The 26,597-nt window shown below is 48.2% G+C and overlaps 1 protein-coding gene across 1 annotated transcript in view; it reads left to right on the top strand.

Moving 5' to 3' along the window:
* The window catches only part of LRFN2 (leucine rich repeat and fibronectin type III domain containing 2), a 194,307-nt gene extending 182,178 nt beyond the window's left edge, over window positions 1–12,129 (top strand). The window contains exon 3 of the mRNA XM_054492268.2: window positions 10,773–12,129. Within this exon, the coding sequence (XP_054348243.1) occupies window positions 10,773–11,742 (970 nt within the window). The 3' untranslated portion in view covers window positions 11,743–12,129. The remainder of the gene's footprint in view (window positions 1–10,772) is intronic.
* The last annotated feature ends 14,468 nt before the right edge of the window (window positions 12,130–26,597 follow it).

Raw genomic sequence — 26,597 nt, 5'->3', positions numbered from 1 at the left:
TGATGCCAACCCTGCCTGCCGTCTCAGGGGCTGTAGAAGTGGATGTCTGGGTACACCTGAGGATTGAGGCAATGATGGGGGTGCTTTGTCTCAGAGCCTCAATCATATTGAAAGGAAAGTGGCTCCTTCACTCACTGAGAGTCTGAAGTAACTGCCAGTAAGGCAGGGGTGCCTCAGGGCATTTGTGGAAGCTCCATATTCTCAGGAGCCACAAGGGCAGAAGAGCAGGGACAGAGGCTGGCCCCCAACCCCAGGCTTCTGGTCCCTGGCACCAACTGGAAGATCAGAGTCTTCTGATCCTTGGAGCCCTCACTGAATCACACCAGCTCCATGATCGTCCCACTCTAAAGAGCAGACATGTGCCTTCTCCCATTACCACTCAGGGCCTGGTGCTTAGGGAAGGCCAGCATTTGGCACTAGTCACCAGTAGGGTCTACAACTTGTACTGGTAATTCTGGTCATTCTAACTACTCTGATCTCTAGGCCAGAAACAGCAAATATGAGACAGGCTCCAGAGGACTCTGTCCCACTGAGTTTAAACACAGCCTCAGAATCCTTAACATTAGCACCCAGCAGCCAATCTCAGAGTTGGAACACAAGAGTGAACGTACTTGCAAGAACCTGGCTCCTATCTACTACCTTGGTGACTTCATTTCCTACTACTCTCCCTTTCCATCTCTCTGTTCCAGCCTCACTGTCCTCCTCACTGTTTCTACCTCAAGGCCTTTGCACTGGCACCTCCTTCCTGCCTGGAAACTCTGACCATAAATATCCACGTGGTTCCCTCACTTCCCTCAGACCCCCCAGGAGCATGTGTCCCGAAGTAGAGAGATTGCCCTCCTCATTCACTGGAGTCCCATTTCCGGCCCTAATTAGCTATGTGAGCCCAGGGCAGTTCAGTTAACCGCTGCCTCTAAAACAGGTAGCACAATTATTAGACGCACTTCCCAGGGTTATCATGAATGTGAATTGAGGAAATGTGAAAGTGCTGGGTTCAATCTTGGCTGAGCACAGTCCTTCTCTCTGTGAGAGCTTAGTCAAATCACTTAATGTCTTGGAGCCTCGATTTTCTCATCCATAATGATAATAAGACTAGCACCTCCCTCACAGGATTTCCCAAGGTTAAATTAACTAATACATGGAAAATATTCAGAACAGTGTTTGACACATAGTAAGTGCTCAATAAATGTTAGCTATCATTGTAAAGTAATTCATGTTATTTTTCTCTTTTTAAATGGCTGGCAAACAGTCGGCCCAACTCCAAGACTTGCCACCTGCTAAATCCTGATTCTGCTCAATTCAATTCAGTGTAATACAGCATAGGGAAGATCATGCTCCATGGCCTGGCAGACCTGGCTCAGCCACTTTCCAGCTGTGTGAGCTTGAGCAGCGGTTCTATCTGCCTGAGCCTTAGTTTCTTCATCTGTGATGTGGGGATAATTATACCTACCTCATACAGTCAGCATGCAGAATCAAAGAGACTCTGCTTGTCAAGTTCCTGGCACGTAGTAAGTACTCAGTAAATTGTATGCAGGATGGAACAACACTCATCTCCTCTACTCCCTTGCAGCTCCTGCATGAAAGCAAACAAGTCCCTTTGGGGCTCGCAGGAAGAGAGAGAATCTGGGAGTAAGGGCTGCTTGGCTTGGTTTAATGAGACCATGTCATGTAGCCTGAGATCTCAAGGCTAACTAGAGAGGGTGGCAAGCCAGTGGTTCTGTGAAGAGCCAGTAATGAGGACACAGAGAGCCAGGGGTGGAGTAGGGGAAGCCTGATGTGGCCCTTCCAAATTAGTGCTGAGGCTCAGCAGGGAGCCATGGTGCATCACTGATGGAGGGAGGAGAGGACAGAGCACCTAGAAAGGCGTGGTGCTAGGGGAGCAGAGGGGAGGCTGGAGGCTGGAGGAATTATGCAGATACAAGAGGTGGTATTTGTTGACAACTCCAGGAAGGTAAGGATTTCTTGTATAGACATCAGCACCAATGTCTTCCTCTTACACAAACACACATTCACCCTGTCTCTCACACACATACCTACTAAATAGCAAATTCTTCAGGCTCACTTCATCTTACCTGTGGGCGTCTGTTGGTCAGGGGAGGCAACTGCTGTTGCAAATAATTGCCATAATGTAAAGCCTCAAGCGGAATCAAATTTGATTTCTCACTTTCCTAACAGTCCAGAGCGGTGTGCCAGGTTATCAGGAGACCTTCCTCATGGGAGACTTAGGTACCCAGTATGTACCTCCCTCCAGGCCTTGTCATCCCGCCCAAGGGTCCAGCTGGCAGAAGGAAAGGGGAGTGTGGGGAAGGCATCTGAGCTGCTGAAGGCCTGGCCTAGAGATGGCACAGATCATCTGGCACAGATGACATCCTCCACATCCCTTTAGCCAGAAAAGGTCACATGGGCACACTAGCTGCAAGGGAGCCTGGAGAGTGTAACCTAGACTGGAAGCCACGAGAGAGGGGAAGAGTGGAGTTTAGCAGCCCACAGGCTCTTCCTGGAGGCCCATAGGCTCTTCCTGGAGGCCGAGGCCCAGGTGGAAACTCCCGCTCCATTCCCATTCCTATTCCTGAGGCCCAAATGCCTTTTCTGGGGGGTAAACTCTGTTCCATTAGAAAAGAGGAGGCTCAGCCTACAGAGAGAGGTCACACAGGAAGTCACCTCAGAAGTTTCAGAGGATGTGGGAGCCTCTGGGGGAGGTGGGGTTAGGGGGTTGGTTGAAAGAGGGGCAAAACAATGACTAACGTTGCCTAGGACCAGGACCCCTTATTGCCACATACATGTAAGCACCTACACTCTGGCACACACTCACAAATACCCACACATTCAGCTGACAAATGATACTTCTTAGATACACATCTTCTCCCGCACAGGCATACACACAATCATATACCCCAAACACATATGTATATGCACATCCATGAAAGGTTTTCAGGAGCCCTCGCAGTAAGCCTCAAGGATATAGAAAAATACCTCTCCAGGCCGGGTGTGGTGGCTCATGCCTGTAATCCCAGCACTTTAGGAGGCCAAGGCGAGTGGATCACTTGAGGTCAGGAGTTTGAGACCAGCCTGGCCAACATGGTGAAACCCCATCTCTGTTAAAAATACAAAAATTAGCCAGGTATGGTGGTGCATGCCTGTAATCTCAGCTACTCAGGAGGCTGAGGCAGGAGAATTGCTTGAGCCTGCCTGGGAGGCAGAAGTTGCAGTGATCCAAGATCATGCCATTGCACTCCAGCCTGGGGGACAGACTAAGACTCCATCTCAAAAAAAAAAAAAAAAAAAGGACAAGTACCTCTCCAGAAAGATGTCCTCAGAACCAGCCAGTGTCTGAGAGTCACCATTAACTAGCCCTTGAATATTAGATAAGAATCCCTCACATATGTTTAGGCCCTAACATTTTGCAAAGCACTCTTGCACTCACTGCCTAACCATAGGGTAAATATTTACTCAGCATTGACTCTAGGCCAGACATCATGATCGGCAGTAGAAATGCAAAGAGGAATAAGACACATTTCCAGTCCTCAAGGGAAAGGTGTACATGAACAACCCCCAGGGCTTTAACAGGGGACTGTAAGAGTGGTTGTGGGAGGAGGGAGAGAAGAGATAGCTCTGGTGAGGTCAAAGGTAATTTATGAGTCAGGCCTTAAGAGATAAGGTCACCCGGTGGAGGAAGATATGATGCTAAGGAAGAGGGACCACTGTGTGCAATGGGATCAAGTTGGCTTACTGGGGGAGTGATGAGTGATTCTGAGAGGCTGGTAAATTGTTTCCTAAAGCTGGAGTTTCACTAGATACAGCCAAGATGTGCTGCTGCTGACATGAAGTGATGATCATCTTTTCCCAAAGTGCAAGGAAATAAGTTAATAAATAGAATGTTCTCAACAATGTAAAGGTTATCTCCTTGTGTCATTCAGGATTCAGTCAGAAATAAAAGAACATTTTAGGTCTTTTGAAAGAGGGAATTCAGGCCGGGAGCCATGGCTCACGCCTGTAATCCCTGCACTTTGGGATGCCAAGGTGGGTGGATGGTCCGAGCTCAGGAGTTCAAGACCACCCTGGGCAACATGGTGAAACCCCGTCTCTACTCAAATACAAAAAATTAGCCAGGCTTGGTGGCATGCGCTTGTAGGCTCAGTTACTCGGGAGGCTGAGGCACAAGAATCGCTTGAGCCCCTGAGGCGGAGGTTGCAGTGAGCCGAGAGATTGCACCAGGGTACTTCAGCTTGGGCTACAGAGTGAGACTCTGTCTCAAGAAAAAAAAAAAAAAAAAGAAAAAGAAACAGAATTCAGGACAGGGTTTGGATTTCAGGGATGATGGAGCTGCTCAGAGGTCAACAACAGGTGGGGGCAGTGAGCATGGGAGCAGTGGGTGGGGAACAGGACAGTGAGGCGCTATAGAGATTAGCAACAGCTGGGAGCCACCGCCACCCACACATCCCCATCCAAGGCTGGAAGGACACAGGAGGAGATGGCATGACCAGTGACTAAGATCCTAATGTGTCTAGCAGGAGCTGGAACCCTGGCAGCTGAAATCACAGAGGAGATTCAGAGTCTGACAGGGTGAAACCACTTGGAGACGAAAAAATAGAAGAGATACCTGGCTTCTCCCCTCTTCCGGCCCTCCAGTCTCTCTCCAGTGCCTCCGTTGGCCTACTCCAACTGGCAGCCTGAGGGTTCAGAAACCTGGGAACAGGCAAGGGAGCCTGGGAAATGTAGTTCCCCACAGGCAGAGGCAAGCAGGTGAAAGGTGGAGAACAGATTCGAGAGCCCACAGTAGAATAACGGTATGTGCCTGTGATTTCGTAGACCTCTGGTATCAGCTGTAGATTTGTGTGCTAGTGTTAAGCTGAATAAACAATGCCAAAATAATATTAACAGAAAAAGAAAGAAAAAGAAAAACAATCCAGAGACAGCCACTTAGGCTTGTTTTGTGTTTCCTTGGTAAGTGCTTGGGGTTGCAGTTTCAAATTGTCTTTTAGAGTGTGTGAGTTTAATTAAATTTAACGCATTGGAGCAGCTTAACTTAAAATAGCAATTCATGTTTTCTGCTAACAGAGATGTTGGTAGTTTACATGATGGAAAGAAATCTCTCAGGATTTCAGGGACGTGTTTTTCACCAAGGGGCCCATGACTGACCTGATGGTTGAGCCATTTATTGTCTATTGTCCCTCGGGATCCACTGTCCCCTCCTCCGCCTTGCTCTGCACTCTGGAAGCCTGACCTGCATGTGCCTGTGAACTCTGGCTTTCGGTTTGGTTCAGCCATGCAGAGCAGCAGCAGAAGGTAGGTGGCAGAGAAGAGTGAGGTCTGGCTACTTCTTTGTCCGGTGCCCACCCTGTAAGGTTGCCCCTGGCAGCTTCTGTTTCTCAACCAAATTCTCTAAACCAATGTGCCTCAGTGGAGGGTAACTTTGCCCCCAGAGGACATTGGGCAATGCTTGGAGACATTTTAGCTTGTCACACTGTGGGTGTGTTCTGGCATCTGGTGGGTGGAGCCCAGGGGTGTCCTGGGATTGTCCTCCTACGATGCAGAGGACAGCCCCACACAGACAAGACATAGTCAGCCAAAGTGTCAACAGTAGTGAGGCTGAGAAAGCCTGCACTAGCCCAGGGCTCCTCAAGCTATTCATTGTGAAGGAGCAGCTTCGATTTTCCCCACTCTGTTGCAGGCCAGTGCTTTTGTAAGACTAGAACCAAGTTATCAGAAATTATCATCACGCACTTGAATGTGACAACCAATGCCAAATTGCTATAAAGCCTTAATTCTTACTGTTGACTTCCGTAGTGTCTGATCTTGGAACAGGAACAAACAGTCCATGGGCCAGCATCCATCTATGAGCCACACTACAAGCAGCACTGGCCTACATGCTTCTCTCTCCTGGGGATGAGGCAGACATAACACCTCGGCTCTTGGCTGCTATTAGCTCTGGGTTCTTGCACATTCCCTTGTGATCCCCCATACCCTCTTGCCTCTTTACAATTAGTCCCTTGATAAATAAGGTCTTTAATTATCCTTCTAGGAAGTGCCATCTGCCCGTTCAGGGCCTGGCTGATTCTGCAGTGTTTTCCTACCTGGGCAAGTTTTTAAGAATGTGGGCAGTGTCAGAGGCTGTGTGGGTAGAAGGACAACAATGTGACAGCAGCCTGGTTTGGGAGCCCAGCTAAGGAGTTTGCACTGTCTCTTGTAGACCATAGTTAGTACTTGAAGCATCTCAGTGGGCAGGTGACACAGCCAGAGTTGTGTTTTAGGTGGAACACTAGAGATGGTGTGGTGCTGAGAATGCACTTTCAGGGAGCAAAGTTTGTGGCAGAGAGCCTGACTGGAGGCTGCTGAGTCCATCCTGACCAGAAATGGAGAGGCCTAAGCTAACACTGTATGTGGAGTTGGAAGGCAGAGGGTGTTCAGAAGGCAGAATCTACCAGCCAGAGTGATGGGTTGTGAGCAGGAGTGAAGGGGGAAATCCAGGCTCCCCAGATATAGCTTGGAGGATCAGTGGATGGTTTTGTAGGGTTGGATGATGAGGTGGACAGGGGGACACAGGTCAGAGATGAATTCTATATCTTTCACTAGAGTGCCCATTTCACGTGGCTTTCTCATGCAATTTGTCTGTTGGCTGCCTGGAGGCAGAAGTGGTCTTGCTTTTAAGAAGTGTGGGCTCTGTGACGCAACGGACCTGATCTGTCTCAGCCCCATCATTCCCCCAAAGGAAAGTTCAAACTGTTTAGCTTCCTCCTTCTCTAAATGGGAATAACTTCCTCAGAGGGTTGTCAGGAGATTAAATGAGATAATGCGTGTAAACTTGCCAGCACAAGTAAGTGCTAGGCAAATACTGGTTATTATTGTTATTAGAAAAGGCAAACTTGACCTTGCCAGCCAGGGCTGTTTTGAGTTAGCTGGCTGTGGCTCTCCTTAAGTCACCCCAACTCCTCCTACCGCCAACACACACACAGACACACACACACACACACACACACACACACACACACAGAGCAGAGGAATCAGGAGCTGCCTTCTGCCTTTCTGCTCTTCAACCTAGCAGGCTTTTCCTGCTGGCCTTGTTTCTGATGGGCCAGTTACAGTGCAAAACTGTTCCAGACCTGACCCTTCATCCAGGTTCCAGTGGCCTGCCAAGAATCAGCCTTGCCATGTTACACCTCCATCAGCAGCACAGCCCAACTGCAGCTTCATCACATTAGGATGTGGCTTCATCACATTATGATTTTCTCTGAGTTGGGGAGCAAAGGGAAGTTGGGGAGACCAGGCAGGGTTCCACACAAAGTTGCCCAGGCAGGGCGGGAAGATGGGTCAGTGTCTGAGAGGCAGCATGGCCCAGGGGTCAGGTGCGGAGGCCTTGGAGACAAATTGCCTGATTTGAATCCCAGCTCTGCCGACTTACTAGCTGGGCCTCCTTGGGCAGGTAGCTTAACCTTTCTGTGCCTCAGTTTCTTATCTGTTAAGTGGAAATGAGAATAACAATAATAGCCTCCCAACAGTGTTAGAGAGTATTAAATGAGTCTTAATCCCCTTAAATATCTCACAATAGTGCCTGGCACAGAGTAAGCCCTCATGTTAGCTGTTCTTCTTATTTTGTTGCTATTAGTAGTACTAATAGTAGTACTAGTGTGGTCTGCTTCCCAGGAGAAGGTGGCTAAATATTGAGAAGATTTCTGGGCTCGTGGTATATCTTTGGTGTCCTCGGGTGGCTGTGTTCAATGCAATCATGAATGTGGAAACCTATGTTACACAACAGGTATTCAGTAAACAAGGGTGTCCATCCACCTCTCAAGTGGACATGCTGTTATATCACTGTGACCCAACAAAATGGTGGAATGCCGTGATTCAGAGCAGACTGAAGGTGGCCTCCCTGGGATTTAATCCCAGCTCTGCCATGTTATCTTTGCTTCACACTTCTGCACCTCTGTTTCCCCATCTGAAAAATCTGGATTATGATGGCAGCTGTGTCGCGGAGTTGCTGTAGGTCTAAGTGAGTTGGCATAGGGCACTTAAAACAGAGCATGGCACACAGTTACCAGCTGGTGTTTGCTCTTGCTGCTGTCACTGTTCTGGGTGTGCTTAGCTCCTGCCTTCTCAACTTACATCATTAGCCCTGAGGGGAAAGGAATGAGGCCCTGGAGGACTCAAGTGTCCCCTGCAGCATTGGCCACACAGGGCTCCTTAGGCCCTGCCCAGCAGATGGCCCAGCAGGCTAGGCATCCTGTCAGTAGAGGAGCGTGAGTCACAGCAGGCTCTAAGCTGCTCCAGGGATGAAGGTGGTTGACCAGCCACAGGCCAGGGTGAACTATTCACTGAAATGAGGAAAAATGCTTCCATGTCTGTCACACAGTGAGGAACAAGCCCACACCGTGGACCCAGAAGCTAGTGTTAAAGGTCTCAACTGCTGCATACTAGCAATCCCAGCTGTGTGACCTCAGGCAGATCACTTACCCTCTCTGAGTCTCAGCCATTTCTTCTCTGTGAAATGGGAGTACTGATCACTGCCTTTACAGGACTGTCATGATGCCCAGGTGAAACTGGCTCTGAAGTCTTCAGATAGACCTGTGGGGCTGGCTGCAGGGTCCTTGCTGGATCCACCTCTCCTAACCCCTCTGGCCTCTTCTGCCCCAAACACTGTGCTAGGGGTGGGGCTGTGTATTAGTCCATTTTCACGCTGCTGATAAAGACATACACGAGACTGGATAATTTACAAAAAAAAAAAAAAAAGCGGGGGGGAAAGAAAAAGGTTAAATGGACTCACAGTTCCACATGGCTGGGGAGGCCTCACAATCATGGCAAAAGTTGAAAGGCACGTCTCACCTGGTGGCAGACAAAAGAAGAGAGCTTGTGCAGGGAAACTCCCCTTTATAAAACCATCAGATCTCATGAGATTTGTTCACTGTCATGAGAATAGCATGGGAAAGACCCGCCCTCATGATTTAATTACCTCCCACCAGGTCCCTCCCGTAACACCTGTGAATTGTAGGAGCTACAATTCAAGATGAGATTTGGGTGGGGACACAGCCAAACCATATCAGGTGGGCCTTGGGGGCTCAATTTTCTCCAGTGTGACTTCCCCAGCAAAAGAGCAGGTGGGCAGGTGAGGAGGGAGGCAGCAGCCACCGGGGTTGCCCACTGACGGGATGTCAATATCTGCCTGTCAGTTCCAGTCATCTGTGCATGGATCCCAGGTGGAAGTTTTCAGGCTTCAGTATTTCATATTTGAGATCTTAATTAAGTTGCCTAGCTCCAGGTTTGAGGGGTTGATGGGAGCTGATAGAGCCCTTTCATTCTCAAGTAGTAGGGAATAGGAGAATGGGAGTGGAGGAACTACCAAGAAAGCTACACAGTGGTACCTTCAGGCCTGGGTATTTCTTTGGGAGTGTTTATGGAAGTGACACAGACATCATCTCTGGAATCAGCAGAAGGCATGATACCTCAACAAGGGTCTTGGAGTTCAGGGTGTGCATCCAGGCTTAACAAGGTCACAAGGGTCCAGAGTTCAGGGTGAGGAGGTCCAGGCAGGAGAGGACCAGCCACAATGTGGGGAGAGTGCTTCCCCATCAGACCCTCCCCTAAGGTGGAAGGAGCAGTTAAAGTCTTCTACTAAAGAAACTCTTCCCTCAGGTTTCTTGGCTGAGCCTGGCCTACTACAACTAGAACCAAGGAATCGTCCCTTTCCTCTGGGATACAGAAGTGCCCCCCAGTCCTTAACACTGCACTGTCCCTCCACCCCTAAGCGGCAGGCCCCCTTCTCCTGCATCCAGTCCTCTTCTGCTTAGACTCCCTCTCCCTCAGTCTGCAGCAGCAAACGCTCTCCCTCCTGAGTCATGAGAAAGCCCTTTGGAGGTGAGGGTGGTGCTGGCCTCTCTAGGCAGGACCTTGTCTCTGACACAGCATGGCACCTGGTCCAGAAAGAAGGCTCAGAAAGTGTTGATGGAGATCCCCATGAATCTCAGAGGTCACAGGAGGGCTGGAGCAAGCCTGGGGGTGGGCTGGCACAGGGTCAGGGCTGACCTGACTCTCACCCCGCCCTTCCCAGAGACGGAGGGAATACTTGTAGCAGGTATGAGGGAGGGAAGTAGCGGGTGTCCCTTTGTATAATTTCTGCTTCTTCACACTTTAACCTCTTTGCCTCTCTGTCTCTCCCTCTGCCTGTCCCTGTGTGTCCTCTCAACTCTGCTTGAGTCTCCCCCTCCTCCTCTTTCCCTCCACCTCTAAATGCCTCCCCTTTTCTCTGCTTTCAACTACCCCCTTTCTCATTCCCTTCATCTTCATACTCATTGTGTTTTGTGTTTTTGTTTCCATATATCTGGATTTTCTCTCACCTGGTCTCTGACACATCCTCGGTCTCTGACACGTCCTTGGTCTCTGACACATCCTCTGTCTATACCTCTCCCTGATGCTCCATCTCTGAATCTCCCTCTCTCACCTTCCTTTCCACCCTAACCTGTCCCTTGGTTCCCTTGTCTGGGTCTCCCTCCTCACATCTCTTTCTTCTCTATTCCCTATGCCCTATTCCTGTCGCCTGCCTGCCCCTGCCCCTCCTTCCTCCCCTCTCCTCTGTCTCTCCTTCTCTCTCTTTCCATGTCTCTTCACTCCTCTGTCCCTTTCTTTCCCTCTGCCCCATTCTCTCTGTGTCCCCGTGTCTGTCTTGGCCTCCCTCCCCTCCCCCTCCCCATCTCTGTCACTCTGTTTCTACCTCTGTCTACTCCCCATCACCCTGTCCTTCCACCCCACCACCCCTCACTATTTCTCTCCACCTCCCTCCCCAGGATGATCCCAGCCTCCAACAAGGCCTTCGTGGTCAACAACCTGGTGTCAGGGACTGGCTACGACTTGTGTGTGCTGGCCATGTGGGATGACACAGCCACGACACTCACGGCCACCAACATCGTGGGCTGCGCCCAGTTCTTCACCAAGGCTGACTACCCGCAGTGCCAGTCCATGCACAGCCAGATCCTGGGCGGCACCATGATCCTGGTCATCGGGGGCATCATCGTGGCCACGCTGCTGGTCTTCATCGTCATCCTCATGGTGCGCTACAAGGTCTGCAACCACGAGGCCCCCAGCAAGATGGCAGCGGCCGTGAGCAATGTGTACTCGCAGACCAACGGCGCCCAGCCACCGCCTCCAAGTAGCGCACCAGCCGGGGCCCCGCCGCAGGGCCCGCCCAAGGTGGTGGTGCGCAACGAGCTCCTGGACTTCACCGCCAGCCTGGCCCGCGCCAGTGACTCCTCTTCCTCCAGCTCCCTGGGCAGTGGGGAGGCTGCGGGGCTGGGACGGGCCCCCTGGAGGCTCCCACCCTCCGCCGCACGCCCCAAGCCCAGCCTTGACCGCCTGATGGGGGCCTTCGCCTCCCTGGACCTCAAGAGTCAGAGAAAGGAGGAGCTGCTGGACTCCAGGACTCCAGCCGGGAGAGGGGCTGGGACGTCGGCCCGGGGCCACCACTCGGACCGAGAGCCACTGCTGGGGCCCCCTGCGGCCCGGGCTAGGAGCCTGCTCCCCTTGCCCTTGGAGGGCAAGACCAAACGCAGCCACTCCTTCGACATGGGGGACTTTGCTGCTGCGGCGGCGGGAGGGGTCGTGCCGGGCGGCTACAGTCCCCCTCGGAAGGTCTCGAACATCTGGACGAAGCGCAGCCTCTCTGTCAACGGCATGCTCTTGCCCTTTGAGGAGAGTGACCTGGTGGGGGCCCGGGGGACTTTTGGCAGCTCCGAATGGGTGATGGAGAGCACGGTCTAGGTGGGGGTGGGCATGCTCCCTTTCCTGCGCTCAGGGTGGGAGAAGGGGAAAGAATCTCGCTGGCAAGTGTTTGTGGAGTTTCCATGGTAATGTTTACATCCAGGGACAGTTTTGTCTCCCTGTCAATGGCCTCGTGCCCCCCCCACCCCCCAACACCCACATCACCTCCCCACCACCCGGCCGGGGTGTGCTCAGGGAATGTGGACTCGCTCAAATGCCGGACTGAGCCCTGAGTGTTTGGAAAGGCGAGACTCCGCTTTTCTAATCACAAATGTAGCCTACAAGCAAGCGGCTTTGGATTGCTTATGGGTCTAGTGTTGTTTTTATTTCTTAATTTATTTTTTTTCCATTTCCCAGACTCCTCCTCTTCATTCACACGAATAATCGAGAGTTAATCGTACATATGAATGCGTGTTCCCAGCAGCCCTGGTAGTGGGTAATTGTTGCCAATTGACAAGAGGAGGGAATTAGTATGTTTCCACACTTGTTTGGGGGAAGACTGTGGGGTTCCCTGCTCAGAGCTCTCATTACTCCCAACCACCCCCACACCTGACACTGGAAGGGATGAGTGACTGACCCCCGATACCTGACCTAGTTTCCTTTGCTTCTCAAACATGACATGCCGCACCCATCACAGAAGCTTAAACCAGAAGGGTAATTTCCTGGGTTCTTATGTGTGGGGAGGGAGGAGGGCTTCATGCTGTAGGGCACAAGGGATCTTAACTTCTGGAGTTGCTCTGGGCTTGTTGCCACTCTTTCTGGGAAGCTGGCATGGAAAGTCCCCCTTGAGCATGTGGCAGGCCAGGAGGGCTTCTCTTAAGGAAAGCAGCGGGGGTGGCAGAAAGAGCAGTGGTCTTGGAGTCCGAAGTTCTGTGTCTGGGCTCCGTAGTCACATGAATAGCCAGCTGAATAACTGGGGCAAGACCCTTTTATCTGTTGGGACCCGAATTTCCCAATTTGCAAAAATACTGGGATTGTACTAGGTCTCCAGTCCCTTTCCAGTTCTATGGGCCTATTAATTATTCATGACTCTAGATGTTAGGCTTTTTTGCTTAGTGACACCAGAAGCACAAGCTGGTTACAGCAGTCCCCCTCCTTTTTACTGGACACAGAGAATTCTAGAAGCCTTGGAGGGGGAAAGTTGAATCTTTTTAGAATCATAGGCTTTTGAAGCTTGGGGAGGTGTTTGCAATCATCCCATCTTTAACCCTCCCTCTCCCTTCCAGAGAGCATAAAGGAATTGCCTAGGGTCACACAGTGAGTTTGTGACCAGGTCAGGGTAGAAGTCAAGGCCACCTGCCTCCTGGCAGTGGTATTTGGGATCCATGACCCTGTCTTCACTCTGCCTAGGGCATTTCTGTGTCCAAAGGCTGTCCCATGTTTGTTCCTTAAGAAAGTGGCTCAGGGTGGGATGGGGGGATGCCTGCTCTTGGTTTCTTGAGGAGGGTCCATCCTTGGAAATTACAGGGTGGAATGGGAGGGGTGCATAGGCTCCTTTCCGTCTAGGGATAACCCCTCCCCACCAGACAGTGGCAAGAGAAGGGGAAGAGGAGATGTGCCCACGGAGAACCTGCTGTAGACAGATTGGAATGACTTTCCCCAGCATCCCTGTCCCGTGTCTACTCATCAGCAACTCACTACCTCTCCCTCAGTCTCTCCAACTCATTCTTCCCTCTCCCAGCTCCTTCCATAGACCTCTATTTTCTCTTTTTTGTTCTTCCTTCTTCCACTTGCCAACCACACAGCCCACAAAGCATACAGGCAAGACCATTCTGGACCAAAAATTTCCAATGGCCTCAGACCTGGACCCGAGCTGCTGGCCCCCAACCCCACTCTGGAACACACAAGGAGGGATTTGCAACTGTCTATGAAGAATTACCTTTGGCTCTAGTCCCAGAGCCTCCAAATCCCAGGCCTTCCTCTTTCCTCACTCTCCTCCCTCCCCTCTCTTCTCTTCATCCTTCTTTTTTTTTTCTCCTGTTACTCTCTGCCTTTCCCAGTCCCTTTCTGGTCCTGACAAGGTCGTTAACAGATCAGGCCAGTCCCTCCTGAGACCTCAAGTTATAATAATTTTCGAGGCCAGTCCCAGGGCTGAAGCACATCCCTTCTATGATCACAGAAGCACCCACAGAATTGGGTAACTTGAAAGGAAATCTCTTCCACCCTTTCTCTTTTCCCTTCCTGTTTTTTCCTCTTCTCTTTTCTCCCTCCTCATCTTTCTCATTCATCCTTTCAAACTATAGCCATTGTTGAAGTGGTCTCAAATACCAGCTTTCTTTTTTGCCTTTGGATTCAGACACACAGAGGGAAGGTGGTGAACAGTGGAAGGAACCAACTCACTGTCTATTCTCATCAGCGGTTCCGAGTTCTATCATGACATGATATGTACTTGCTCTTGTGTTTGTCATGTTTCTGACTTGGAGTTTTGGAAAGCAGCATCCCCGTGGTCAGAATATAAATGCCAATCTTCTCCTTTGCTAAAAAAAAATGTACAGTAAAATGTACAGTTTTAAAAACAACCACTAACCACACTCCTTGGGCGGGAGAAAAAAAGAACATTCTTATGTCTGTGAATGTCTGCTGTTCATTTCTCTGGAAACTCTGGGGTTTTCTAAAGATGGCTTTGAAGTGGCATTTTCTCCTGCACCTGTGTTTGTTACTGCCTGGTGAGAGCCTGCTTCTTGCCAAGTTCATGTATAAGGTGGGGGAATCTTCTGAAATAATAGAAAATGGGATCATCTTCCCAGAGTAAAGAAAAGTAGAGAAATCTGAAGTGAAGCTTCAGGCTAAGAAAAGAACAGTCCATCCCCAGCTGTCCTGACTGTCCTACCTGACATCTCCATTCTCTGATATACCAGCCCTACCTACTTTTTCCTGGACAGTGGTCACCACAGCGCCTGACTGCTAGGGGCATGTAGGTATCTTCTACCCATTTTGGTTGAGCCCTGGATGTTATTTTTTTCAAAAGAGTCTTTTACTGGGAAACCATGGGAGAACAAACCAAAACCCAAACTCAAGGTATAGAAACAAACATGCTTCTGGAACACAGCTTCCCAACCTTGTCTTTTCTAGTATCTAGATCAGCGCTGTCCAATAGAATAAAATGTAAGCTGCACTGTAATTTTGAATTTTCCAGTAGCCATGTTGAATCAAATATAAAGAAACAGGTGGAATTAATTTTAATCTTATATTTTAACTCAATATATCCAAAATATTATTGTAACATGTAATCACTCAAATTATTAGTAAGTTATTTTATGTTATTTTTTGGTACAAAGTTTTAGAAATCTGGTTTGTATTTTACATGTATGGCATATATCAATTCAGACGAGCCCTCTTTAAAGTATTTTACATGTATGACACATATCAATTCAGACTAGCCCTCTTTAAAGTACCTGAGAGCCATATGTGGCTAGTACTGGCCACTGTATCAGACAGTGCAACTCTAGACATACAATTGACTTGAAAGCACAGCTTTTAGAAGAGGAAGGAAACTGACACTTGTTGAGTACCTACAGCTTCCAGATACTGTGCTTGTTGCTTCACATATGTTTCTCACTGAATCATCACTAAAGCCTTTTTAGGTAGATAGTATTATGCCCATATTATAAATGAAGGGACTGAAGCTCAGAGGGGTTAAGTAACTTGCCCAATGTCACACAGTTAAGTCTGGCTGCAAAGCCTTAGTCCTTCCCATGACATCACACTGCCTCCCCATCTTTTCTTCTTCCCGTCAACCTGTTATAGATTGTATTTTATACTGACTGAATGATTCACATTTGTAGCCTAATCAGGAAACCCTTGATTAGCCTAAGATCTGCTAGAAACCTCAGTGTTAACTCCAGTCAAGAGCACCTTGGTGAAGTGGTTCCTTCTGACCGTACACCAGCCTTTCTGGCCCTCCTTGCCTTGAAACATGTTCCCTCCCCTGGCCAGGAAAATTCCTCAGGATTCAGACTGCACTGCCCAGCCCACCCTGCGGTCACCCCTTCTCCCCTCTTGGTGACCTCTAGGAGGTCACTTGTTGCATGAGCCTTCCATCTCCAGTCTTGTCTGGGCTCCTCTGCCCCAGGAGCCTATAACTTCTTCCCCCTAAGATAAAAAGGCTGACATCAGCTTGCTCCAGAGACAAAACCCATCTTCTCGCCTCTTTCTATTTTAATACCCCTGTCCCTATCAGGTAAGATACCTACCCAGATCCTCTTTCCTGATACACAGAAGCCTCCAGCTCTTTGATCTTTTGCAGAGGTGAGATAACTGATACAATATTTGCCTAGTTGATTATTAAGCTTTCTGGAAAAACAGTTTGACCCCTTTCCCCACGTTCTCGATAATGACATATCCCTCAGGTTTCCCTCAAGAGAATTTTTTATTTTTTCATCATTACAGTGTTGAAATTCGAAAAGACCTCAGGAACACTTTTTTGTTAAGGGATATAATTGTCAGCCAGGTTAGGCAACAGTCACTGTCTCAGGTTTCCCTCTTTCCAAATGCAAAGTAACTTTTCTTTAAAAGTCTGTGAGTATTGATTTTTCGTAAGTACAGCCTGAGTACTTCTATATCTTCTGTTCTCAGTGTACCTGCAGTGAAGGTCTCAGGGCTTCAGCAAGCTGGGTGGGGCTTCCTCTGTTCTTGCAACCATTGGGATTTCTGCAAACTGCTGCCAGAAAAATAGACATACTTATTCAAAAGAAGAGACTATTGGCAGACAGCACTCAAAACCTGAATGCACAGTTTTAAAGATCCCACCTAGATTCTCAAACCCAGCCTTTCCCTGTGACGCAGTTGGCAGCAAGAAGAATTTGTTGCGACAAGAAGGCTTCTCACAGGTAAATACCTGAGGTTTCTACCTTTGCATAATAGAATCTGGCCCATCCAGGTTACTCCCCCAATATCTAAAAGGAACACTGTCACTTTCACAGTTTAAAAATATCTATTTGTGTTTTCAGCCCTTAAATCAAAGGTTGTAGCTTCCATCATCTCAATTAAGGTTCTGTACCTCACAGTCAGTCAGTTTACAAGGCTCATGGTTTCCCTTCCCTAAAGCTTCTATCGGAGAGAAATTGGCATGTTTTCCCCAGACCAAAGAGAGAAGCTAGGTTTTACCTCGAAGGCTATCCTGTGACCCCTATCATAGCTATTTAGGAACTTCTGACAGGTTCAGTGATCTTTCCCCATGTTCTCATTTTGTATAATGTGTGACATCTTTCTTTTGCTCACCTATTCTGAGGAAGTAGGCCCAGATAACAGGCTCTTCCCTGGTTATTTTCCTATTATTGTTGGGATAATTGATCTTCTGGTCCCTTTAGCCATCAGCTGAATATGCTCCTGGTGATTGGAGCCAGAATTCTCCTCCACCATCTCATGCTGGAGTCTGTCTGGGATTGGAGCAAGGAAGATCTCATGGTCTAGTCCTTTCCAAGATGTCAACAGTCACATGCTCGGTTTCCTACTGATGAGAGAGTGGAGCTGGAATTTCACCCATCTCCATGGGATCCCCAAACCCATCTGGTCCACAGCCAGTCAGCCCACTGACCAACCTCCCACAGCCCCAGCCCATCCGTCCAGGCTGTCCATCTGGTTAGTTGGTGATGAGCACACCCCCTCTTCTCCTGCACCTCCTCTGTAACATGTGTTCAGTGGTGCTCCCTGGCATACCCCACAGCAGCACTAACATTCATATACTTTGCAAGGATGAGTTTTCTTTCCCTTGAATCTCCTAGGCTACATCCAAAATATCCCATTTTCCAAACCATGGAGACCTCTGTTAGCTGACCTATCTGACATTGTTTCCACTTTGTTGTGAAGTAAAACCTCAGCACCCTACACCTGTCCCCTCTGTCATGGACTTGGCATGTCCTGGCAACTGGCAGGTAACTTGCTCACTATTTGAGGAGTACTGCTGCCAAGAAGAAGGGATTTAAGCCCTCAGTTGCAGCTATTAATCCTGAAGGCTTTCATCTTGGGTTTCCTGTTATGCTCTTCCCACCCATTCCTGTGGAGATCTCTTGGAAGACTTGGTCCTTCCTGTCTACCAAAGATGGGCTGGTTGCCTTACCTACCCAGACTAATTATGGAAAAGTTCTTATACTTTCATTAGGAGAACATTAGGTTGGCATTTTTCAGGTGATAATCACACCTGACATGCCAACATTAGGTTGGCATTTTTCAGGTGAATATTGAACTGCAAAAGTAAGTTGATAATCATACCTGACATTTATTGAGAGTTTCCTATGTGCCATGTGCTGGTCTAAGAGCTATATATTGATGATAAATTGATTATCTCAATTTATCATCAAAACAACACAATGAAATAAGTATTATTATTAATATCTCCATTGGGGAAGCTCAGGTAGAGAAGAGTTAAATAACTTGCCCAAGGTCACACAGCTATTGAGGAGCAAAGTTGGGTAAACACTCAAGACATGGATTTGCTCTGAAGTTTCCTACAGAGCTGCAGAGGACGTAAAAATGCAGAGCTGTCTGGGTTTCATGTGAAAGGCCTGAATCCTGGCATATGCGCTTTGACTTTCAGAAGACTGAGACCGACAGAAAAAGTGGGAGAGATGGTGAAATCTGTCTGTGCTCATTCAGCATGCTCTTGCTGACCTGCTGTGTGCCTAGCACTGTGCATGGTATCGAGAGAGATAAAAGTCAAAGTGAAAGACACTGTGCATGCCTTTGAGGGCCTTACACATTACCCTGAAGGACAAGGACATAAGCTAATGCTTTAGATCTCTGGTTATCAAAGATTGGTCTGTTTTCACTAATTTCAAGATAACTTATAGATCTGGCAAAACTGCTATCCAAGAAAAGATGAACAGATGGATTGGCCAAAGGCCATACAACCTAAGATGGCACCCGTGCTTGGAAGAATTCACCAGATATTAAGTTCCAAAATCTTGAGTCACTTTACAGAAGAGGAAATTAAGACCTGGTATGGAAAAGTGATGGGCTTTGGGTCTAATGGGGGCACATTAAAGACTGGGATCCTGTGCCTGGACAAGCAGGGGTTGAGGGGGGCATCTCTAGCTGTCCCAGGAGCTTGAGAGGGGGTGTGGTGGAGGGAACAAAGCAGGCTTGGAAGAAGGGTAGTTGCAGAGAACTAGAGGGTCCTGAGTAAACCAAGGCAGGTGCAGTTGCTCCTGAGGGAAAGGGGCTGTTTAGTTTGGGGGATCTGGGTTGAGAGCCTGTGTCTTGGCCACAGTTTCCTTTTTGGTAAGATATCAATGGTAAGTATCGACTTCAGTAAGTATGCTTCTGTAGTACTATGTAGTTATACAGATCACATATTGGATCGGAAAAGGCAGTGTAATAACAGTCATTATTATTAATGATATGCATCATTTAAATTAATATAAATTATAGCATATTAATGATAATATTACATATGTTAAGTTTATAGACTCTCAAAGCTGGCAAAAGCTATCAGAGGTCATCTACTCCAGCCTCCCTCAATGGGCATTAGGATCCCCTGTTCAATATCTATACAAGGTCTTCTTAATGTTATTACAAGCAAAATCATGCATCATGAATTTCAGGATTTACCCAAGGCAGGGAGTAGCTCTCTGTGCTCTAATCAGACCATAGCTCCATATTCCTGGTGGGCCCTTGTGAATCCATCATTCTTGACTTCATGGTAAATCCAGAGCCCAGACATGAAGCAGCTCCCAAAGACTGCTATGGTCAAAATAGTGTTAAAAAACTAGGTACAGAGCCAGGGTCCCAGCTGGGACAATCTCAAGAGGTTCAATATTCCCTTGCCAAATCAGCACTGGTCTCTATGATTTTGAGCAAAGAAAGGAGGCAGGGAAGTGGCAGAGAGCACATGGTAACCTCTGTACTCCCTGATGCCCTGAATGTTCTGACACACACAACAGTCCCAATAGTAGATGGAAGTACCTGGAAAATTATAGACTTCACTGCTGGGCTGAGGATGGCCATCCTGCCCCCACACTCATTGGTTCCCTAATCCTTCTCACCCTTCATCTTTGTCCCAGGATTAGCCCAACAGCCAAAATCTAACATCCAGTATTCTGGAATGACACAAATACTGCCACCAAAAACCTCCCACTGTTGCCCTTCGAGGATGGGAAGACTGCCAGATGCCAGGAAAATCACTCAGTGAGAGTCTGGCTCTGATCAGAGGGCTGGGAGTGGGCCAGAGGCTCTCCACTTGAGAAGGGAGGTGAGCTCTTCCCAAGGGGTGGTGGGATGGTAGCTCATTGACCAGCCGTCTCTGCCTCCCTTTAATACCTGGGCCCCCTCTAGTCCAAAGACCATCCATTTGCTTGAGGTAGGGAGATTAAAATTCGTTCCCAGTTTGGTCTTCTGAATCAACACACTGGTCTCAACGTGAGTGAAAAAAAATGTTAGAGAAATGGTTTCATCCTAAGGTCAGAGAGGGTTGGTTGAAGTGTGCATGGCTAGACAGGTTCCTTGGGTAGGGCTGATGCTTCACAGTTTGTTTGGGGAGAGCTGGGGTGTGCCAGGACATATAATTGCAGATGGGGTGACTCACCTACATGAAGAGGTTGGAGTCTGTGTTTAAGGTAAATAGAGAAGACTGTGGGTCACTCCAGACGTCTGGGAGCAGGCAGGGAGGACCTCAACAGTGATAAAGTGCAGAAGCCCAGTTCTTCCTTGGTCTCCATGCTTTTAAGAGTCCTGGTGAGGTTCCTTCTTCTAAGGAATCATGCAAACTGCTCTGGGCTAGCTCAGCTTTGATTTGTGAGGGAAGCAGAGGCATGGAATTTTCTTGGGGCTTTTTTCTTGAGGCTCAAGGTCTTCCATCCTTTCTTAGGTTACAGAAAATGAGAGTTTGTGCCAGACATGAGAAAACTAGAGAAAGGGTGCCACCTGTGCTTTCTACCCCAAACCAAAGATGAAGGGGCTCAGACAAGAGTGCCTGATTCCAGGGGTGAACAGTGAGGGTTCCTTTCCTGCCTGCATTCAGCTTTGTCTGCAGAATGGTAGAAAAGAAACAAAACTGGAGACATTTATATGTAGAGCTATACAAAGTCAGCAGCACTGTCAAAAAGATTCTATAGCATCTCAACATTCCAAACATTTCTTTAGCATGGATGATCATTTCTTCCATTCTTTATCAAAAGTCTGATTTCTTCACATTACAAAGTTTCCAAACTGAGGATCAAAGTTGTTTATTTGGCTTAGTTTTTATAGTGCTTATGGGACAGAAGTAGGTCTCAAACTTTAAATCTTCTGACCCCAGAACTGGAGTTCCCTTCACACCACATCCCCGCACTCAGGCATTACAGTGATGGCTGGCTGCCACAGCAGGAAACAGGGCAAAACATGAGGCTGAGAAGGCAGCCCAGAGCTAGGAAAAACAATGTCCATGCAAGTGGGAGGAGAGTCAGGCCTGGGAGAGGTAGACAAGGGGCACAGGACCCTGGAGAGTTGAGAGGGGGCTGAAAATAGCAGCTCTGACAGAATTCTCCATGGACAGGAGGCTCTCTCAGCTCTCCCATGCCAGTCTAGCTGGGGCAGGGGTCAGAGATTATTGTCCATTGTGACCTGAGCAGGAAAGATGGAGTAAGAGGGATCTAGGCAAGGATAAGTAGGAAAGAGGGAGTTGCGGCAGAATCAGAAGAGTCTGGTTGGGAGGACACAGCTGTCCAGGTCCAGGCTATGGGCCCAGTCCACCCACTGTCCACATCTAAAGGTGGGGGAAGGAGTAGCATGCTAGGTAGAGCTCTACCTGGAGTGACCCTCTACCTAGTGAAACCAGGAGGCAAGTAGGGACCAACTAGGAGTCATGGTCATTTTCAAGATTTGTATTTGTCCTGTCTGCTTTGAGGTTCCAGTTCCTTCCTGTATGAAGGCAAAGAATCCCATCCCCCATGTAAGAATAGAGGCACATTGGGAAATCTTGAGGCCTGGCGAAGGAAGAAAGGACTGGCTTCTCCATAAATACTGGAGGTCTCATGGCACAGCCCCACTCATCAGATCCACTTGTCTCTTCCAGGGAATGGCTTGGAAACTAAATGGGTGGAAAATGGCTGAGGGTAATGAGCCCCAGCCCTTCTAGATTGTTCCAGAGTGTTAATCGGATTGTTAATCAGTCATATCAAGTCTCCTTGGAAGGAAGGCTTTTGCACAGAAGGGTGGGACTCTTTCAGAAAATACCATGGTATCTGGATTGGCCTTGAACCAGCTGGCAAAGGGAGAAATCATGAGCACAGGCCTCAGGATTCTTTCCCCTTTTGGTTGTGAGGCAGCATGAACAGGAAAGCTCTCAGCAGAATACAAAGGACTGTTCAAACAGGGAAGAGGAAACTCATGTTATTTACCAAACATTGTGGTAAGCATCCCATATTTCTCATGTGTTATACTTCATAAGCCTCACCCATCCTTCTGACATAGGGGTTGGATCATTCATTTTACAGTTGAGAAAACTGAGACACACAGAAGTTAAGCAGCCTGATGAACGTCACACAACTAGTTAGGGGAAGAGCTGGAAAGTTACTCCTAAGTTACCTAAGGAACAGCAAGGGACATTAGAATTTCAGTGAATTTTCTGGAAGGAATCGTAACATGTGAGCAATGAGGTTAAAAAAGTGAGCCTAAGATTAAAAAGTAGAAGCTATGAAGAAATGCACTGGGCAAATAATATTGACTTCTCTGTGCCTGTCCCAGTGCCTCATATGGTAAGAAATAAAAGGTTGCTCTTAAGGTCCTTAAAATTTGTCCTGTCAAACTAAGCACTAAATAATTCCCAGATCACTGCTGCTTTTTCGTTTCTAAAATGCAGGGGTTGGATGGAGAGGAGGAATAAGGTGGCAGGCCCTAACTACAGCTGCACAGAATATGTGGCTCTCTCCCCAAGGAAGGCAAGGGCACCCCATGTCCATTCCTTCAAGAGCTGAGTCTTTTTCCTAGTTTCAATATCCTCAAATGTAAAATGGTCCTGGTATCTACCTCAAAAGATATTGTGTTTGTAAATTAAATAGCTCTATATAGTCATACAAATAACAAATAACCTGTAGGACTTGAGAAGTCACCAACTCATGATGATTAATGTAATGGATCACTGATAAAACTGTTATAAATTACAAGACATTAATGGCCATTACTTGGATATTAGGTCTGGAGTCTCAGAGCTGGAAAATACCAGAAATCTCCAAATAAGCCTTCCTCAGTTCATCAATATCCCTGCCAGGTGGTGTTATTCTGATTACAAATTATTCCTTAGTTTTAATTCATAAATCCTCTAAGGAAGAGAAAACATGATATTCTCATGCCTTGTGCTTCAAGGAGCTCAAGTACTTGATTGTGGCTCCAGGTTTGTACATGTTCCGCGTTTCTGCTCCTTAAAAGACCCCAGAGCCATAAGAGGAAACTGCCAGTATCTGCTGTGGTCACCACTGAAGTAGAAACACAGCCAGCCAGGGGCCTTGCTGGGAAATATTCGGGAAATCTTAGGTGTATGTTGTTCTCTTACCAAATCAAGTCGGGTCTCCATGACACAGAGTGGAAGGAAGAAGGGGAAAGGCCACAGGGACACTGGCCAACTGTGAGGCCCCATTAAATAAATGTTGCATTCTGCTCTGAATTTCACTAACAGTTGTGCAGTCCAGGACAGTTGCTTACCACCTCCCAGATGCACAGCATAGGCCAATGATGGGGCATTCTCTTCACATTCTAAGTAGGACACCAGGACACCACCACCCTGCCGCTAGTAATTTGTTCCCTAATAAGTCTCCGTTTACCTTCATTCAAGGACTGGAAGACCAGTTATAAAAATAGTAACCAATAAAATTCCACGACCTCAATACTAATCACTCTTTACTTCCATCCACATCCTCCCATTTGACCTGACATTGAGGTGGATATATTTGTTCCTTTAGTTCTTGCCTTAATACAAGGTAAATGCTCAGAGTAAACTGCCAGGTATCTACTGAACCAACCGGTATCAGGTCCCTGCCTAAGATAACGAGGGCATCCTTCAAAGGGGGAAGTGGGAGGGCCAAGGACATCCCTTATAACAGCCCTCCCCATGGTCCATCTCCCTCTAGCACAAACACCAATTGAGCTGGTTTGGGGGAAAGAATAAAATATCAAGGTCTTCTGAATCAGCACACCAATCAGCCCAAGCAAAAAAGAATGACATAGAGCCTTTATTAAACTGGTTCTGAGGTATGTGGGACTAGCCTGGCTGGCTGACCAGGCTTCTTGAGCCCCACAGGCCTCTTTCACAGAAAGGGAGTTTTGATCAACAAGACCATGTGCAAAAGGGGGATAATATAGGCATGTGAGGAGCCAAGTTTCCATGTTGATGGTAAATGGAAAAACTTTGAGTCAGAGCTGAGCTCTGGGACAAAAAGGGAAAAGAAGAGGGATGAAGGGAAGGGGCCCAGTTTCTCTTGACTGATTCTAAAGCTCATAGGGGGATTCCAACTCACAGCTAGCCCTCTGTACTAAGGAACCAGACGAATCTTGACCTCCCAGGGAACCTAGACCTGGGAAGGCTGAACTTGCTATTTGAGGGTCAAGTCTACTCCCTGAAGGTGGAGTGCTGGATATTTTGATGGGGACAAGGAGGGACAATAGATCAAGCTCAGCAAAGGCTGGTAAGCCTGGGCAAGGTTCCACAGGGATGGATCTTCCTAAGGGGTGGGGGGGCTTCCCAGTTCCTAGAAAATGGCGGTGCGTGCAGACTGCCTCCCTCCTCTTCATTGTAGCTCGATCCTGCGCAGTGACCGTTCCTATAAAAGAAAAATCAGAAGAAACTTGATACATACGAAGACAACACACAGCAGAGAAATAAGACAAAGTTAAAATCACAAAATGTAATTGGCAGCACATCTGTTTTCAAAAGATATTTACATAATTACTCCCATTCTCACAAGAATTCTGGATTAGGGCATTATGATTGTGTCACTTTCCAGTTGAGCGGGCATGCCCACAAAGGGTAAGGTGTCTTTCCCATGATCACACAGCTTAGATGGAAGACTTGGGACTTGACAAGGGGAACTTCTGACCCCAGATCTGGGTTCCACCCGCCCCAACCCTTCATCAGTTACCATAGGGAGGGAAGGGAGAAATGGGAGCGAGGCGGCAGCGAGCCCAGGAGGAAAATACCCACACGGAAAGTCAGGCCTGGGAGGGGCCGGTCCGGGGCACAAATGCTGGAGGTTTCAGAGATGGGCTGGCGCTGGCGAAGGCAGGTCTGTCAGTGACTTATCTGTCCTGTGGGTCCTGGGCTCTTTCGTGGCACGCAGGGCACTCTCCTTCCTAGGATGGGAGAATGGAATTCTTCTTCCATGAGAGAGACAATACGGAGGTGAAGAAGAGCAGAATGGGCAAATACCAGACTGCAGCTGCAGCCAAGCCAGGGAAGAGGCTAAAGAGGGTCCTCGGCGGCTCCCGCAGGACATTCCCTCCCCAGCCGATTGGGAAGCTCCACACCTAGGCGAGGACGGGCAGCAGCGGCCCTGGGCAGGCTTCCGTGGAAACTTCCAAAACCACCTTGCCAGGTAAGTGAAAGTGCGCTCTGTTCTCTATCCACATCCTGGGCCAAGGAGGTTCTTCTTCATTCTTTCAGCAGTCCTGATCTTCTTGGGGAGCACCCCTAAATCAGCCTGTCAAGAAGGAAGTCAGGCTACGGGTATCTTCCAGGAACAGATGAAGGTTGCAAAATAACTGCCAACTGTCTTCTGCTCTGGCAGTTATCCTGTTAGCCACGCCCATCACCCACCCTTCTGGCAGGCCTCCTCCAATCAGAGGCCCTGCCCCACCCAGGGAGAAGCCCTGGGCCTTCCAGAAAGTTCCACAGCCTCTGATTGGTCCTAGACCAGCTTTCCTGGGTGGGAGTGGGGGCAGGGGACTCCTGGAGTCCATGCAGTATGTGGAGGGCGGGGGCTTGGAGGAAAGTCGTTGATGATGAGCACTGCCTGTTGGGGCTAAGGGAGGTGGGGCCTTCCAGAATTTAGGTCGGCCACGGCCTGGCTTCTGAGGGGACAGGCCCGACAGAGTTAGGGCTGTGCTGGTACTGTCTCCTGCTCTCTATTTACCAGGCCGTTGAACCCTGGGTGCCTGTGATCCTGGAGTCTTTTCATTTTACCCCAGTGGAAAGCACCACCCAGAAGGCACTTGTTTTGAGGTCTCACAAGAGTTAAGAGTACGACTGCAAATAGACCCCCCAGTGCCATCCTCTGACTTTTTCCCACCAACCAAAGGCCTGGCACTAGAGAGAAATGCTTGAACAGACTCAGTCAGCTCCTAGGGACCCGAAGTCCTAACTGGAGGGTTTGCTAAAACACCCTACTTTTCTTTCCGCGGCTAATCTGCAGTGCTTGGAAAACCCAGGCTCTGCTTCAAAGCCTCAGCATCAAGGGTCCAGCCAATGGGAGGAAGTTGCTGCGCAGATGAGAATGCTCTTGGCTAATGAGAAGAGAATGCCTTAAAGGCCAGTTGGGGGATGCCCATATATTTATATTTATTGGGCAAGTGTTTTGAAAGACCTTGTTCTGAAAAGTTCAAATGTACCATTATATTTGAGCCTCCCATATCCCTTTTTAAAAAATTGATATAAAATTAATGTAGCATAGAATTAACAGTATTTAGTGTACAATTTAGTGGCTTTCAGTTCAATCATAAAATTGTGCAATCATTATCACTAACCCTATTCCAGAATATTTTTATCACCCTCAAAAGAAGCTCCATACACACTGGTATGGTTTAGATCTGTCCTGCCCAAATCTCTTGTCAAATAATAATCTCCACTGTTGGAGGTGGGGCCTAGTGGGAGGTGATTGGATCATAGGGGTGATTTCTCATGGTTTAATACCATCCTCCTTGATGCTGTCATGGCAATAATGAATTCTCCTGAT

Source organism: Pongo pygmaeus, chromosome 5, assembly GCF_028885625.2.
Source record: "Pongo pygmaeus isolate AG05252 chromosome 5, NHGRI_mPonPyg2-v2.0_pri, whole genome shotgun sequence".
Taxonomy (NCBI): Eukaryota; Metazoa; Chordata; class Mammalia; order Primates; family Hominidae; genus Pongo; species Pongo pygmaeus.
This window is presented reverse-complemented; position numbering and strand designations above follow the sequence as displayed.